We start from the raw sequence: 17,675 nt of genomic DNA on the forward strand, positions 1-17,675 counted from the left end.
TAGGAGGAAACCTGGGTAAGGGACTACTGCCAACGCCATGGGAGCAGTGGTTGGCAGTGCCGGTGAGGCCAGGAGGTCAGGTCCGTTGAGGGTGGACACTTGTCCATTGGTCCGTAAGAAGGTTCTGGTATCCGGGCAAGAGCTGCACTGAGGGAAGCTCTGAGCCCAGTGTTAGGATTAGTGCTTAGCAGGAGGATTTGGACTCTTTCTTCAAAATCAGTGTGGGAGTTACTCATCATGATGACAGTTAAGGTGTATTTTTGCAGTATTTAAGAGTGTCAGGTAGCTAGGAACTTAATCTGACATAAATCATTTTAGACATAATGTGTATTCCTTTTTCAAATCAAGTTCCTTTTTTCTTTCCCAAGGGCCTTGGGCCAAAAACAGTTGACTATACTAGTAGTGGTAAGTATTCGATGTTACTAAACTGGCCTCATTTAAGGAATAAACCTCATTTAAGCAATTGGAATTACTGTGGGTCCAGGTACCTGGTGTGTTTGTTTGTTTGTTTATTTATTTATTTTTAATGTAAATTTAGGAAAATTGTGAGGCAGTGCCTCACAGAGCAACTGTCTACGCCCAGCTGGTGGAGTCCAAAAAGATGTGGTCATGGAACAAGCTGTTTCCCATTCGTGTTCAGACCAGACTTGGAGAGCAGGTTATCGTCCCCCCCTCGGAACTAGAGAGGTGTCCTGGCGCACCCTCTGTCTGTGACATTCAGCTGAACCAGGTCTCACCCACTGACTTCACTGCCCTGAGCAACGTGCTGCCAATGTTCAGGTACCAAGGAGCAAGCTGGGTGACGGCGCTTTGAGACATTTGGTGGCATTGGGGTCTTTGGAAGTTCTTTTTGAGTGGAAAGGAAGCCAGCTGATGTCACCTGCCACTGAAGGCAGGAGTCCATTGCAAACAAGTCTCACTGCTGGTGAGATCACCATAAAAGCTTAAAAATGGAGTGTGTGAGCTTAAAATACACTTAAGTTCCTGAATATTCTTCCACAGTGTGGACTTCAGCAAGCAAGTCAGTAGCTCAGCAGCCTGCCATAGCAGGCAGTTTGACCCTCTGGCATCTGGTCAAGCTCAGGTGGTTCTCTCCTGGTGGGATATTGAAATGGACCCTGAGGGGAAGATCAAGTGCACCATGGCCCCCTTCTGGGCACATACAGACCCACAGGAGCTCCAGGTAAGAGGCAGGAGCTGAGCACATTCTCAAGTAAATCAAGAAACTTATCATCCACTTTTTGTTGTGGGAAAATAGCACATTGAAGAATTTAGAGCCAGAAGGGACTGTGTTAGAATCAATATCAAAGAAGAGTTAAAAAAAACGACAACACTGGAAACTAATAATAAAAAAACCAAGGCTAGCTATAATAAGATGTAAGATAGACCTCTCAGGCCAAGTTCATGGTCAGTGCCAGTGGGCACAGTGAACCATTGGTATGCTGACTCTCCTGTGTCATAGCCATTGTTAGATTCCACATCCCTGTCCTCCCTGAGTAATCCCAGGGGGCCTCAGATCAGCCTGAAATAGAGAACTACAGCCTATCTACAGCCTCATTTTCTGTGGTGTCAAAAATCTACCTTCCCCAGCCAGCTCAATTGGAAGTGGGCAGAGGACATGAACTATGAAAAGAAAATACAGAATCCTCCTTAACATGTGAAAAGTTGTTCGGCCTCACTCATAAGAGCAATGCAGATTTAAACTGTAGTGAGATACCATTTTTCACATACGCATATTAATGAATAAAGTTCAGGAAGTTAGGTTCCACGCTGTTGGTGGAGCTGTGGGGAAGAGCCAGAAGAGCTGGAAGTGATCTCAGAGCAGCCGTGGAACTCAGCAAGGCCTAATGTGTCATGATGGGAAATGATACCACTTTTAGACAGTTAGGCTCTGGAGAGATTTGCATATATGTAGAATGACGTGTGCCAGGATATTCATTACATCCTTGATTTAATAGAAAAGACTAGAACACCCTACAGGGCACCACTAGGCTAAGTCCATTAACTTATCTTCAGTGAATGAGTCAGCTCCGTGCACTGATGGTGGAACAATGTCCAGGATATATCATTAAATGAAACAAAAATAAAGGTGCAGAACAGTATGTGGTACGCCAACGTTGGTGTTACTAAATCAGAATACATGTGGATGAGTGTATATATATGTGTGGTGTGTGTGTAAGGGTATCTTTGGAAGAATTCACAGAAAAACAGTTGCTTCTGGGAAGGGGGCTGAAGGTTAGGGGTGGAAAAGAAACTTTTTTTTCACTTATGACTCATCTTGAATTTTCTCTCATGTGTATGTATTAACCCTTCTACACACACACTCAGGGAAAAAGTGGGGAATGTGCTTCAGGGCTGAGAAATCAAACCTTCCCTCTACCTGGGAGGTCTTGGGCACCTGCCTCTGTGTCCTGTCATCCTGTTACCACTTGGTGGGCACTGGCTTTGTTTTGATTGGTTCTAGGTGTACTCAGGTGACTTTCAGAAGGCCCTGGCAGCTCCCCTACTCCCTGAGTTACTGCTTAGGCCAAAGGATCATGACTGCTGCAGGATTGTCGTCAGTTCCCCTGGGGCTGTGAGCACCCTCATCTCCACTTTACCTTCCAGTCCGCTGGCCCAGGCGGGAGGGCATACATTCGAGCAGTGGGTGTGAACTCCCTCTGTGCAGCCTTGGTCCTCTGCAGGCTGAAGGTGTGTGTGTGAGTGGGTGGGTGGTGGTGTCAGAGTTCTTCTCCAGAGTTCAGGTTGACACTGGTCTGCTCTGTTCTTCTCCAGGAGTGTGATGGTTGCAAAATTAGCAGAAGTATATCATAAAAATGTTAATACTTTACATTTGCCTGGCTTCCTAGTGCCACCTTGTGTGTTTTCTCCTTGGATCCTCATGTAAGATATGTTGGGTAACCACGTAATGCCCAAACTGAGACTTGGCCTGGCCCCGTGCTTGTCTAGGCAGCAGTGGTGGGAGCTCCTCCCAGGTCTCCTGACTGGGGGACTTGTGTCTGTCCTTCCTCTACCAGCAGTGACTTTTAGACTGTTAGGAATTTGAAATGCTGCTAATGAATCTCCCTCATGACTTCCCTAAACTTCTCTTGATCTGAAATCTCTTCAGCCTGTCTCACCTCAGACAGTGGGTTTTGTTAGCAGCTCTTTAGCATTAGGACCTGGGTCGCTGTTGTGCGGGAAGGACATGATGACAGGGAAGCCCCAGGGAGCACTGAAGGGTCATGGGAAAGGCTTCTCTTAGGATCAGTTTGTACAGCAAAGAATAAACAACAGGTTTTAGGGAACCTATTTGTTCCTCTTTGTTACTGTTTATTTTTTCCAGAATGTATCTGGTTGATATTAATTTCCTAGCTTTCATGTTCACGTAGATATTTTACATCCAGGGAATGTCATTCACCCACCTTTTAGTTATATTCAAGACTGGGTAGGATAGGATATGCCCTTTACTTAAATCTACCAATTTTTAACACTTCACATTTGCTTTCTCTCTCTCCCTTCCTCTCTGCCTCCTTCCTTCCATTTCCCACACCCACTCCGTGTCCCACACACATTGGGCCAGGGCTGGAATACCCTCCCCTGAGTCCCTCTTGAAGACTGCTGTCCTAGGCCAAATTGTATCTTCCTAAAGCCAGCAGTGTTCCAGCAAGCTTTCAGGCAAGCTATTAGCCTCTCTGACTTGACAATTTTCTTCTTTATCTCTTTGGCCACAGTAGCTATCTGTAGTCCACACCATGGTCTCCCTGCAAACTGATTTTTGACTTGGGTTTTTAGCTCCTGGATTAGAAGCGTTCCTGTTGTAGCTTGGTGACTGCTGATTCTCTGTTTCCCACTTCAGTGGCGGGACCACTGGATGCAGTGTGTGTACTTCCTGCCACAAGAGGAGCCCGTCACCCAGGGCTCAGCTGTCTGCCTGGTAGCCCACCATGATGACTACTGTGTGTGGTACAGCCTTCAGCGGACCAGGTGGGCACTGGGCCTGTGGCACTGTGCACTTACAGAAATTCCCCATTTATGTAGCATTCATAAATTTATAAATAGAGGCATGAGTGGGCACATTTGTATTTGAACAGAATAAAATAGGAGCAAAAGTTGGTGACTGGATGTGTCAGCGCCTCTTGTGTGTTCTCAGAAGAGGCTGCCCCAGTTGTGGGGCCCCCACCTGGAACAGACATCTATGAGAACCAGGAATTGGAGGGCCCCCAATGTCTTAGGCCCACTGAAGAGCCAATGCCTAGACTCATACTCTGTGGAGGACTATGGGAGTGTCCCTTGGAGCCCATCTCGATTTCACTGGGGAGGTCCCGGTGCCATGTTTTCATGCTCGCCAGAGTCTAGCAGGTCACACTCATCACGCTGTTTGTTCATTTTCTGGCCCAGCCCTGAAAAGAATGGGAGAGTCCACGCACTGCGCCCTGTGTGCGACTGCCAGGCTCACCTGCTCTGGAACCGGCCTCGGTTTGGAGAAATCAATGATCAGGAAAGAACTGATCAGTATGTCCAGGCACTGAGGACGGTAAGTGTCCAGCCCGTGGATACTTGTAGGTAAGAAGGAGATTGTCCCCTGAACCCCAGCTCATTGCTCACTTTTGATATGCTTTTGTTTTCTGTGCTCCCTGGTCTGTGTGAGTGGCTTTAGCCAGCTCCCTCTGCCTGGATGCTCAGGCAGCGTCTGGGAGCCTGTTACTGGACTTCCTGGGGGCCTACTCTCTTCTCGCCTGTGAGATCCTCCAGCTGGAAGCCTCCCTGCGGCCCCTTCCTTTGTCTTGCTGGACACTTTGCCTTTGTGATCCCCAGCAATTCCTGTGGGTGATCCCAGTGGATCCAGCCACCCCATTCTTCCTTTCATCTGCTGCCTCCTTTCTAAAATGTTCTAGAATGTAAATCTGGTCACGTAACTTTCCTGCTTGAAAACCTTTGCTCCCTGCTGCCTATAGCAGGGGTCTCACAGCCTGGGGACCACACACAGGGTTTGAAGCGGCGGGGGTGTCTCTTGAACCACTTGGAGTTGTGTGCAGAAATATGTGTGCGCGTCATGCATTTTGGGGGGAGGGAGGATCCCAACCATCCTCAGTTTCTCTCAGACGGATCTGTGCCCCATAAAGACATCCCTGCTTTTGGTGAGTCACTCAGCAGGCCTACCGCTGTCTGCATGGACTGTGAGGTGGCCAGTGGCAAATGGGACAGGCCATCAGCTGGGCCTTCTAGGACAGCTTGAGAAGGGGCTTTCCTGACAGTGGTGTCTGAATGGGTGGGCATGTTGGAGGATGGGGGCTGGCTACCGCCTGGGCCTGGGGGCCAGCATGACCGGTGCGGGAGGCTGGGGTGAGGAGGAGATCAGACTGAATGATCACGGAGTCAGGTCAGCAGAAGGGAAGCAATTCTGTCCATTTGCCAACAAGAATTTCTTGATACACTGTAAGAAAACTTGTGCTGAACTTGCTTTTTTCTGGCAGGTGCTGAAGCCAGACAGTGTGTGCCTATGTGTCAGTGACGGCAGTCTGCTCTGCATGCTGGTTCATCACCTCGGGGCAGAGCAGGTATTGGACACGTGCCCTTCTGCCAGCTTCCTGAGGGCAGCTCTTGAGCTAGGTGTCATGTGGTCTGGGTACACAGTTCTGTCACTAAAGCTCTTTGCAAGTGTGGCTGCCATGTATGTGATGTGCTTGGTTTAGAGGTTTAGGGGTTTATTGCTTGCGTGTCCAAGCAGGAGTCAGGCTGTAGCATTGCCTTGGAGCTGCAGCTCTGGTGTCTGAGCCGGCCACCTTGCTGGGGTCCGTGCAGAGTGTGGGTGCTGTCCCGGTGGGTAGTATGTAGGGGTGGAGGTGGTTAGGTGGTGCTCTCTGCCTTGGAGTTATCTAGTTGTATTTTACCCTTTAATTTCTTTCTTTGGTAAGTGAATGTTCTACAACTAATAGCATGGTATTCTCTCTAGGTATTTACAATAGAGAGTTCAGCAGCTTCTCATAAACTGATGAAAAAAGTAAGTGATAATTGTTGTTACTGAAATAATGAGAGAATCTGGGGGGCCTGCCTTCCGGAGTCTAGGCCTTAGCACTTTGAAGCAGTGTCAGTACCAAGGGGACTGGGACAAGTAGCAGCTGCTAGTGAGGGCTGTCGCCTTGAGAGCTGGCCTGGAGGTCTTCTAGGGCTGTCATTGTATAAAAGTAGATGTTTAGGCTCCACTTTTTTGGCTGAAGAAGTGTAGGCTTTTCTTTTCACTTCACACGAAACTCAAAAAATTCTTTGCAGTGATACATCTGAATGTATGATTTGTTTTCTGGGCCCAAGGAGTCATTACTCACAGGCTGGCCTGCCTGGTGGGTTCTGTGACGGTATCTCTTCCTGGCCAGTGATTCATTTTGGTTTCCTCTCTGAAGGATGACCCCCCCCCTGCCCCCAGAACTACAAGCCTGTCGATGTGTCTATGTCATGCAGGGTCTCAGCTCCCGCTCCCCACACAAGAACGTAGGATATGGTGAGGCCAAAAGGGAACACCAACGGAGCCATGGATAGGGGGTTCATACCACTATATTCTCGATGGCGGCTGGTCGAGACACAAAAGCAAACATCTGCCAGTACCCCAACGCAGGGTCTTCCTGCACCCGTCTCTCTGGCGGCTGGGTGAGACACAGGAAGCAGGATCAACATGATCCGCAATCCACAATCTTCTTGCTAACTGCACTTGCTAGCCTCAATCCGCTGTCCGCTTCTCTGCCAACCAACCAACCCCCTTGCCAGTGTAGTCATGGCAGTTATATCAGTGGCCAATAGCTAACTGGTTACAGCTGATGGCCAACTAGCCACAGCTCATGGCCATCTACCTGAGCCAGCACCTTTCTACGTGAAGTCGAAAGCCTGGAAACTGCTCTCCTGGCTCTGTCCCCACAGCCTACAAGAGAAGTTTCTGTTTCTGTTACAACATTTTGCTAGTGATCTCACCCTTGGTGTATCGGATGCCCCTGGAGCGGAGAATTTCCACAAAGCAAATAAAAGTGGTGCTCTAGAACTGTTTCGCCAGTGTGGGAACAGAGTCCCAGAGAGCAGTTTCCAGGCTCTCGGCCTCACGTGGAAAGGTGCTGGCTCAGGTAGTAGGTGGCCATCAGCTGTAATCAGATGGCCATCTGCTGTGGCTGGGTGGCCATCAGCTGTTACCGGTTAGCCATTAACCACTAATATAACTGCCATGTCTATGCTAGGGGGTTGGTTGGTTGGTTGGCAGAGAAACAGATGGCGGATTGTGGCTAGCAAGTGGGTTTAGCAAGCGTGGATGGCGGATTGCGGATCATGTGGATCCTACTTCCTGTGTCTCGACCAGCCGCCAGTGAGAATATAGTGGTATGAACCCCTATCCATGGCTCCATGGGTGTTCCCTTTTGGCCTCACTATATCCTGTGTTCTTGTGTGGGGAGTGGGAGCTGAGACCCTGCAGGACAGCTAGAAAGCTACAGACAGATAGATAAAGCAACTTTGAGATGTTTTTTTCTTGAAAAAAGTAATGCTTATTGTTGTCTCTCTAAGATTTTCAAGGCTAACCACTTGGAAGATAAAATTAATGTAGTAGAGAAACGGCCTGAATTGTTAACATCTGCAGACTTGGAGGGTAAAAAGGTGAGTAGCTGTATTTGCACTGTGCAGTACAGCACGGAGATGGCGGAGCTCCCCTTCTCTTCTCTGGGTGTCACTGTGGGTCCCATTCGGAACTCACCAGCTGAGAACTCGCCTGGGGTGAGGGCTTGCAGAGATGCCTGATGAGCACATACTTGCATGACTCTGAACTCGGGCGAATCTCTGCTCCTTCAAGTGAGGGCAGGATAGCTCTGCTGATACTAACAGCATATTGTGTCCCATCTCCCCTTCAAGCGCTCCTGTCTTCGCTTCACCTTCCTGTCCACTTCCTCCTGCCGCAGTTGGTCTTCAGTCCCCAGTGCGCACCTTGGAACTGCTCCCACCTCTTAGTAATCTCGTGGTTACTCCCTACAGCCTCCCTGCAGGCTTCGTCTCAGCTGCCCCGGGGCCCTTATGACCCAGGGGCCCCCTCTCTCCTTAGCTTTTTTTTAGGTTTTTAAGAGACTGCCTTTTCTAGGTTTTCTCTTACTTTTCTGGCTGCTCCTCCTTGGTCCTTCATGGGTTCTTCACTTGGTCCCTAGGGGTGTTTCTTGGAGCCACCTCCTCGTCCATCCTCTCCTCTCCCGTTGTGTCTCCTCTCCAGTGGTCACATCCCTTCTCATACGGGAATCCATGCCCAACAAAGCTGTGTCTGCAAATCGCATGTGTACAACTGCCAACTGGACATCTTTCCTCACATATCCATCCCATAGGCCCTTCAAGCTGGAACCTGTCATCTTGTCGACTTTTTTAAAGTTTTGTTGAGATGTAATCGACGTTCCATAAAATTAACCCATTTTAAGCATACAATTCAATGATTTTTTTTAGTAAATTTATAGAGTTGTACAACCATCACACAATCTAGTTTTGTAACATTTCCATCACCAAGGTCCCCATCGCTAGGTAACCACTGATCTGGTTTCTGTCTATAAATTTGTCTTTTCCAGCATTTCATATAAGTGGACTATTACAGTGTGTGGTCTTTTGTGTGGGGCTTCTTTCAGTGGGCATGTCTTTGAGGTTCATCCATGTTGTAGAACGTGTCAGTATTTTGTTCCTTTTTAATGCTGACTGGTATTTCATTGTTCAACTATGTCATAATTTGTGTATCCATTCACCATTGGTGAATATTTGGATTGTTTCCAGTTTGGGGCTTTTATGAATAACGTTGCTGTGAACACTGTGTTTCAGTCTTTGTGAGAATATGTTTTCATATTTCATATGTTTCAGTCTCTGAGGTACCTGCTTAGGCTCGGAATTGCTGGGTTGTGTGGTATTTTTGTTTAACTCTTTAAGAAACTGCTAAACTTGTCCAAAGTGGCTGTACTATTTTATACTCCACAGACATCTCTGTGTCTTTGCCAATACTGGTTATTGTCTGTCCTTTAATTATAGCCATTAGCGGGTGTGTAGTGATGTCTCCTAGTTTTGATTTGTATTTGCCTACCGACTAATGATGTTGAACACCTTTTCAGGTGCTCATTAGCTATTCTGTGTCTTAGTGAAGTAGTATTCAAGTCTTTCACCCGTTCCCCACCCCATGCCTTTTTTTAAGAACAGATTTTTTGAGAGTTAATTTACATTCCATATAATTCACCCATTCAAATGTACAATTCAGTGATTTATTTTATTCATAAGGTTGTACAACCTTCACGCCAGTCAATTTTAGGATGTTTTCATCACCTGAAAAGAAACCCCATACCCATTAGCAGTTATTCCCCATTTGCCGCCAATCCTTCCGGCCCTCGGCAACCACTAATCTACTTTTTGTCTGTATGGATTTGCCAATTCTGGACATTTCATATAAATGGAATCATACAATCTGTGGTCCCTGTAGCATAAATCAATATTTCATTTCTTTTTACTGCTGAATAATCTGTTGTATGGTATGGGGAATACCACATTTTATTTAGTTCTTTATTAGTTGATGGACATTTGTGTTATTTCTATTTTTCGGCTACTATGAATGATACTGCTGTGAACATTCACGTACAAGTTGCTCTTTTTTTCCCTCTTAAATGAAGATTAAAAAGATACTTAAATTCTGTAAACCATTGATAAGGGGCATTGGCTAGACTCCAGATGTCTGGGTAGTGAATAGAAGTGGTGAGAGTGGGCATTCTTGGCCTTGTTTCCGATGTTGAGGGGTGGGGAATACGCAAGACCAACTCTTTTCTGTCTTCAGTGTCTTCCTTCTGTGTCTGTGTCACTTCAGCCAGAAACCTAGGCGTCATCTCGGACTGGACCCTTTGTGATGCCCATCTGCTTGCATCTGGCCCTGGGTGCTGCCTGCTCAGCATCTGCCATGTCTTGGTCTCCTCCCTTTTGCACACTCCCTGCTCCTTATAGTACTCAACCAGTCACCTCCTGTCCCCACTCCACCTGCAGGTGGTGTCCTCACATACTTCAAGGTCATCAGAGGGTTCTTTCTAAAACACATGTGTCTCTAATTAAAGCTTTTAGTGACCCCTCTTGCCTCCAGGCAGAGTCCAGTCCCCTTAGGCTGGCATCAGTTGCCTTTGGGTGACCTGGCTCCTCTCCTCCTCTCTGGCCTCACCCTTTACCATCCTGCCTGCATGCTCGTCTGCTGAGCTCCTGAGAGAGCCTTGCTGTCCCACCCACGCTCGTGCCTCTGCCCATCCCTTTGTCTGGGACCCCCTCTCTTCTGCTTTTCAGACTCCTATTCATGTATCTGTTCATTGACTCAGCACATGTTTACTGACCATCTGCTCTGGGCCGGGCGCTTTGCTGGCTACTGGGGATACTGTGCTGCCAGCATCCGCACTTCTGTGGTGCTCAGAGCCTCGTGAGGGAGACAGTTAGATGAGCATGAGCATGAGAATAACTTGTCACGAGAAGCTTTGAGGGGGGATTTAGAGGGCCATCCTGGAATCCCTTCCTGGTGCTGTTCCCTCCGGGGTCTTCCACAGGCCCCTCCTTGCTTCTGTCAAAGTTTATTGCTCTCTGCAAGGATAGACCCCAGCCTCGTCTGCTCCCTCTTTCACTTTGCACTCCTGAGGGTACGACTGGTGTCTTTTTCTCATCTTTATATCCTCGCGCAGGTGCAGACCTGGCATTCTTGTTTGTTGACCGACTGAGTGAGTGCGTGAGTGGCCTCTTAACTTCCTTATACCCGTGAAACTTGTGACTTGTCCATTACTCTTCAGACAAATTCTTCTGATGCCTTAGTTCTGCTTCTTGCTCTGATCACCAGGTCTCTGTCCTCCTGGGTGAACCATTCTTCACCACCAGCCTGTTGCCATGGCACAACTTGTACTTCTGGTATGTGCGGACTGCTGTGGACCAGCACCTCGGGCCTGGCGCTGTGGTGATGCCCCAGGCTGCCTCTCTGCACGCTGTGGTCGTGGAGTTCAGGGTAGGCCACCCAGAGGTTTTCACAGAAGGGGCGGGGAGCAGACTTTGTTTTCTTGCAGAAACCTTGGTACAGATGGAACAAATCAGGTCTTTGTGACTTGGGTTTCTGGTTTTATGTATTAGCACACCACAGGGTTGAATAGAAGAGGCTTATCTTTTAAATTTGACACATGAAATGGAATTGGCTGTGTGTTGTCATTTTACAATATTGCTTATCAGAATAATTAAAATATATAAATTAAGAGTTTCAGAAGACATGCTGTGCAGCTTGCTTTGCTCTCATTAAGAGCCAAGGCTCCAGTTGTTAAAAGCATTTTGAGATGGGAGAGTCAGCTTCTTTATGCAAGAAAAAATTGAAAAGCTTCATTTTCATTTTCTCATCAAAGCAGAACCACAGTCACAAAGTCATTTTGAGAAAGGCAGTTTTTCATTAAAAGGATTTTGAAATGCTTTCACCCTGAAATGTAGAGTGAACCTTATTTGATATTATTTTGATCTGACTGGCCCTGTCCGTTGGTACCATAGTGGCCCCATCACTTATTTTCTGGCCATTTCTTCTGCTGTTTATTTACCTGATGAGATTTCCACATTTATTCTGGTTTTTGTGGCCAAAGAGGGACCGTGGAGAAGCACTCTTGTTTCCAGGCACATGTCCAGGAGGCAGGATGCCAAGTGGACTGGCCTGAGTGTTTCTGGTCCCCTCCCTCCCATCACCCTCCTCTCTGTTTATAGGCGCAGTGTTGAGAACTGGGTTATAGATTCTTCCTAAAGAAATGGTGTTAGGTTGGACAGGAAGTGAGAACCCCACCCTGGTAGCTTTTGTCGCCTTGTAGGAGAGGACGTGGGGGTCCTGTGTGACTTGGCAGAGTCACACAACTGTCCTGAATTTTTGGTATCTCTGAGTCCCTTCAACCTTGGGGGTCTGGTCTCTTCTAGGCATGTGGGAACAGTGAGATGGTCCTCAGATCTGGGGCTGGGACCACTCCAGCTTGACCCCACTGACCCTTCTTGATCTTGTTGCCACACTTCCCTGTGGCCCCGGGTGGGTGTGGACATCAGTGTGCCCTGGTGGGTGGGTGTGGACGGGGTCTGTGTCTTCCTCACAGGACCTGTGGCGGGTCCGGAGCCCCTGTGGTGACTGTGAAGGCTTTGACGTACACATCATGGATGACATGATCAAGGTAGGTGGGGCCAGTTCCCAGCCATGGTGTCCCACCCACCTTCTCCACATGGCCACAGACCTATGACAGGGACCTCTGGCTTCCATGGAGAGACCAGGGTTGGGTTGTGCGAGCAGCATGCGGAGAGCTCTTCTGTTGGGGGCAGCAAGAGCTGGTGTATCTGTTCTACTTGGTTCACCATGAGCATGAGTTTGAGAACCATTGTGTCTCAAAGTCTGTACTAGGCTGTTCTTGGCCCTGACCTGTAACCCCTGAAATCAAAATCTCAGGCTGGGGCCTGTCTGTCACCACGCCACTGGAACTACTCCTGCCAGTGTCAGCAACCTTTCTAGAAGGCAGTTTGGTAACCTTCTGAGGCAGCCATTTTCGTTTTGGAGACTCCTGGGGAGGGAGTCCCCATGCTAGAGCACAGGGAGGGATGTGGAAGGAGGGTCCTGTACATCAGTAGAGGATTGAGTCAGCTGGGAGGGTCTGCATTCCCTAGAACCGAGGGATGTCATGAAAGTGCCAGTGATGTTTGGGTCAGTGAGGGTTGCAGTAGAGTCATGATACATCCCTGTGAGAGGGCCGGGCAAGGAACAGGACCCCATCCTCTGTGTTAAGGCAATTCACATAGACACACAGGGAAGAGGGGTGGAACAGTGGTCACCAGAATGTTGTATGATTAGGAAGCAGTTACCTTTTTCTCCTTTTGCTTATCTTTCTGTTCACATTTTTCTACAGTGATTGTGGATTGCCTGTGTAAACATTTTTTAAAGTAAATAATCCAATGGATATTTTCAGTTCTCATCTTACCTGCCCTGCACAGCTGACCACTGACTATTCCATGCTTCTAGAAATCTCCTTTTTGCTGAGTCACCACACTAGCTCCCTCTGGCCACTCCTCAGGCTCCTTCTTGGATTCCCCTATCCTTCCCATCCCCTAAAGTGTCATGTGTTCTAGGTCTCCTGCAGGCCCCTGCCCTTACTGTCCCCACTCTGTTGCTGGCCAATGTCTGCATCTGTCCTGACCTCAAACCAAATAACTAAGAGTGGTGGACACTCCACTGAGATGTCCCAGGCGCTCTGACCTTGATGCTTCCAAAATCTATGTGCTCTTCCCTCACCCCGGCCTGGCTTCTTCCAGTGTTCCTGTCCTAGGCCTGCCGCCATGTCATCCCCAAATGCTCAGGGCCTGGGTGTCCCCCCAGGCAAGTCCTCACCTTCACTTGCAGTTGGTCATCAGATTCCATAACCCTCATGTCATCAGTTTTCTTCCCCTGCTGCTGCTCTTCCGCTCTGGGTCTCTTCGTCTCTTGCCTGTGACCATCCAGCCTCTTGCCTCTCCTGCTTGGCCATCCTCCACATGGAACCCAAGTAAACCTGCAGATTCTGAGTCTAGCTCTCTGTTGCCTTCAGGAAAACCCTGTGAGGCGTCCTGCCCACCTCCCCCTGCCGAGCCGCCCCTGCAGTCACTGGCCTCTGCCACTCAGCCCTCCCTGGGCTGCTTTCTGTGCCCTCTCCCTGCTCAGCTTTGTCCATTGTCCTTGCTGCCGACTCCTGTGAGACCTTCCGGGGGCAGCCCAGAGGTTACCCCTCCAGACAGCTTCCTCGCCCCGCCCCATGCCTGTAGGAGGTCCGTGCTCCCAGGGCGCTGCGGTTGCTCGTCTCTGCGTTGTCTCCCTCTAGACTGGGAGCCTTGTGTGGTGGTGATCTGGCAGCGACCGTGCTCAGCAAGGGTCACCCAGTGGGCAAGTCTCTAAGCACCAGGCGTCCTCACAGTAGCTCGTGAGATGGGCAGTGTCATCTCATTGTAGAAAGGGGGGAAATGAGGCTTAGAGAGGTGAAGTGACTTGCCGGGGAGATGGCTTGTGAGTGGCAGCAGAAAACAGAGATGTCAGTGGCTCTGACCCAGGCATCTGTGGTCTTTCTGTAAGGACCCACTGCCCCGTGTGACTGTGGCAGTTACCCTGAGGGACCTGGGCAGTGGAGATGAGGGGCCACTGGCATAGACCCTGGAGATGGGGACATGAGCCCCTGTCCCCTGGGCCTCTCAGTTCTGTCTGTGCAGACCCCTGAATCCCCTTCATTTCTCAGCATGCCCTGGACTTCAGGGAGAGCAAGGAAGCCGAGCCCCACCCCCTGTGGGAGTACCCATGCCGCAGCCTCTCTGAACCCCAGCAGATCCTCACCTTTGATTTTCAGCAGCCGGTGCCCCCACAGCTTCTCCATGCTGAGGGCTCAATTAAGCTTAGGAGGTGAGTGGTGCCTCCTGGCGGGGGGTGGTGGGCAGGGCCATGGAGGAAGGAAGTGGTCGGGGACCCTGCTCTCTGTCTAGTTGTTACTGCCCAAGTGGCTAGCCACTTACGTTGGCCACTTTCACATGGGTAGGATGGCCCGCCTTGTCTCAACTTTGCCCTTCCTGGTCTGAAGTGGTCGTGACTGTATAGTGGGTCCCCACAGCCTCTGGGCGTGTGTCGGTGGGGGGCAGAGCCAGAGTGGGCTTTGCTCTTCCCCCCACAGCTGAGGCTCCCTTTGAGCTAAGCAGCATGTTGGATCACAGCTGCAGAGAAATGTGAATTTGGTTGCTATAGTTACCCATTGGACCATTTTCTTGAGCTCTTGGGAATTAAAGCAGGCTAGGAATTGGCGAGGCAAGGTCAGGCCCATCCAGCTCCAACTCCCTTCATGGGGAAGAGCTGCTGCTTCCTGAAGAAAGAGTGCCTTCTAACTGGGTGGGGGCCCTGAGCCCACAGCTCCTCCTTTGACAAGGGGGAGGCAGGGCAGATACTCATCTGCCTGCCATCCAAAGTATCTGGGAGGGGTCTTCCAGCCTTTGGAGCCAGGGCTATGCTCTGAGCCTCCTGGACCAAGCCTTCCGCTACTTTAGGCCGAGGAGGCGGGTCCTATGGCTGAGTTGGTGCTGCCCCGCGGTTACTCTTGAGTGCTTGGCCAGGCTGTGAGGAGCCAGTGGGCCTTTGGGTTGTGGCTCTTCTTGCTCTGCATTTTATTAGGTTGGTACAAAAGTGATTGTGGTTTTTGCAATTATTTTTAACCTTTTAAGGTGCAATTACTTTTGCACTAACCTAATACCAAGTGGCCTTTAGTCAGGTGGAGTGTTAGGAACGTCCTGACTGGGCAGGATGGAAGTAGGGAAGACCAGAATTTTCTGAAGAGTGGAAGGGGAGCCATGGCTGTGCCTGCCCGTCTCTCATGATGTTGTTGGCCCAACATCCCCCCTCACACACACTTCCACAGGCCAGGGAGGAGCCATGGGGCCGTCCTGTGGATGGAATACCACCTGACCCCAGATAGCACGGTCAGCACCGGCCTCCTGAAGCCTGCAGACGACAAGGTAGTGCTGTGCGCATGGACCCCCGGGCTGCTTGGCCCTGAGCAGGTGCTGCTGGGGGAGGCCATGTTACCCGATGTGCTCTGGCTGTTCCCAGTGCGCGTTCAGCCAGATGGTAACCCTCGGTGGCCATGGGAACATGGCCCTGAGCAGCAGCTTCCTGCTTCGAGATGCCTAGGAGGGAGGCTGACCAGGAGGGGTCTTGGCTTACAGGAGCCCTCACTGCTTTCTGTTGCTCCTCCTGCAGGAGGACTGTTGCTGGAACCCACACTGCAAGCAGGCCGTGTACTTCTTCAGCACCACGCTGGACCCCACAGCGTCGCTGGGCAGCCCTCAGACAGTCAGCTATGTTGTGGAGTTCCATCCCCGCACTGGAGATGTCACCATGGATTTCACGCTCTCAGACGCCTTGGGCAATGGGCACTGACCCTCACTTGTTGAGAAATAAAGTGGCTCGAGAGGCTCTGGGCTCTGAATGGTGTGACTTTCTGGGAAGGAAGGTGAAGGCACCTCTCTTTTCAGGGCCGAGCTTGGCCTCTGGATGCAGAGACCTCTTCCTTTGCATTTTTGCACTGTCGGCTCCTTGCTCCAGGTGTGGTGGGCAACATGGGCTGCTGGCTGAATTTGGAGCCTAGGAGAGGCCAGGGAGCAGGGGTTCTGAAGTGCTCAGAAAGCCCTAAAGCTTCAGAACCGCTGCTCTGGGCTGCGTGGTGCCAGGCCATCGTGGTTGCTGGCCCGGCTTGTGCACTGGGAACTTCTTCCTGGCTCAAGCTAGGAGGGGCTTTAAGGGGTGGAGATGCTGACTCAGGGATGGGCCCTGGGCCTTAAAAACCCGAAGAGGTCCAGGCCGAGGATGGGTTTCTTGCCCTTTCACTCGCTGGGTAATGTCACCAAGCCACATTCATAAGTATCTGGCCTCTGCAGCATCAGCAGGTGACCAAGACCAGACAACCAGACACCAGGCTGCTGTTCAGAGGGCAGGGAGGAGGCCGTCCCGAGGCAGTTCCCTGAGATGCAGACCCAGGAAACCAGCCGTCAAGAGAGGGAGCCAGGAGGTACAGCCTTTTCCCACGTGCCCCTGCTAGCTGAGAGACCTCCCACCACCTCAGAAGTCAGGGGCAGATGGGGACAGTGCAGCTTCCCCAGCCCTGTCCTTGCCAGGGAAGGCCAGAGTCCCGAGAAGGTCCTAGCCTTGCTCCCCCAAAGCCCCGCCTGGCTGCCTAGCCCTGGGGTTGGAGTTGGAGTAGGGCCTGGCCCCATCTGATTGCTCAAATAAGTGGAGAACATCAGCCTTGAGCCTCACAGTTTTATTTTCTCCTCATGATCCATCCTTCCTTCTCAGCACCAGTAAAGGAGAAAAACCTCTCTTTTCAAAGTATTTTATCAGGTGAAAGATTGTTTTTCTTCTCGGGAAGAATCGTCTTGACATATATTGGATAACGTTTTACCAAAACCTTGGGTGTGCTTACCATAGAAAACCCCTGATGTCCCGTGAGGATATAATACAGAAAAAATACAGAAATTAAAAAAGTTTTTTTTTAAAACAGTATTTCTAAATCTCAGCAAGTTAATACAATAGTTAAAAAGCATTAAGATTAATATTCATACTTAAAACTCAAGGTGGTTTGGACAAATGAAAATGACCGCTTCCTTCTGACGCTGACCTGGCCTCCTGGCTTCTCTGAAGGAGGCCCGGCGCAGGGCAGGTACGGGACCTTGGTTGGGAATTTGGGTGACCCCTGTGTTCGCCCCTCTCAAGCCAAACACTCCAGAATCTGAGATCCTGGCAGTTTCTTTTCATTCTTTTTTAAAAATTAAAGTGGAAAAGTCTGGCTTGTGCACGGCCCTGGGAGTCCCAGGCTTCATGAAACGTGGTTGGGCGGTAGCGGCCTCGGTGCTGAGGCTGTGCCGGAGGGAGGTGCAAGGGGGGCTCGGAGGGGGTGCTCCAGGGCCAGGCTGGGCAGAGGCTACCTTGGTAGGACAGGAAGTGACCGAGGCACAGGGAGGTAGGACTTGCCTAAGGCCGCCCTGTGAGTAGGAGAGAAGCACGTGCCCCTGTGCCCTGGCTCCCACCAGCTGCCCTGGGAATGGGGGCAGCCCCTTGGAGGGCTGAAAGCTATGTGGTTTCTCTGCTTCAGGAGCCCTGGCCTCTGTCTCCACTGCTCTCCTGGGCACACAGC

The 17,675-nt window shown here is 50.1% G+C and overlaps 1 protein-coding gene across 4 annotated transcripts in view; it reads left to right on the top strand.

Moving 5' to 3' along the window:
• PRMT7 (protein arginine methyltransferase 7) overlaps positions 1 to 15,974 on the top strand; it is a 41,555-nt gene extending 25,581 nt beyond the window's left edge. For 3 of the 4 annotated variants that reach the window (XM_033128207.1, XM_033128208.1, XM_033128204.1), the window contains exons 7-18: positions 539 to 780; positions 1,003 to 1,183; positions 3,839 to 3,966; positions 4,381 to 4,516; positions 5,457 to 5,540; positions 5,936 to 5,983; positions 7,522 to 7,611; positions 10,823 to 10,984; positions 12,090 to 12,164; positions 14,241 to 14,401; positions 15,402 to 15,498; positions 15,743 to 15,974. In XM_033128207.1, coding sequence (XP_032984098.1) covers positions 539 to 780; positions 1,003 to 1,183; positions 3,839 to 3,966; positions 4,381 to 4,516; positions 5,457 to 5,540; positions 5,936 to 5,983; positions 7,522 to 7,611; positions 10,823 to 10,984; positions 12,090 to 12,164; positions 14,241 to 14,401; positions 15,402 to 15,498; positions 15,743 to 15,922 — 1,584 coding nt within the window. In that variant the 3' untranslated portion in view covers positions 15,923 to 15,974. The remainder of the gene's footprint in view (positions 1 to 538; positions 781 to 1,002; positions 1,184 to 3,838; positions 3,967 to 4,380; positions 4,517 to 5,456; positions 5,541 to 5,935; positions 5,984 to 7,521; positions 7,612 to 10,822; positions 10,985 to 12,089; positions 12,165 to 14,240; positions 14,402 to 15,401; positions 15,499 to 15,742) is intronic. The other variant, XM_033128206.1, reaches the window with a different exon arrangement.
• Positions 15,975 to 17,675: the final 1,701 nt, after the last annotated feature.

This window comes from Rhinolophus ferrumequinum, chromosome 15 (genome assembly GCF_004115265.2).
Source record: "Rhinolophus ferrumequinum isolate MPI-CBG mRhiFer1 chromosome 15, mRhiFer1_v1.p, whole genome shotgun sequence".
Classification (NCBI taxonomy): Eukaryota; Metazoa; Chordata; class Mammalia; order Chiroptera; family Rhinolophidae; genus Rhinolophus; species Rhinolophus ferrumequinum.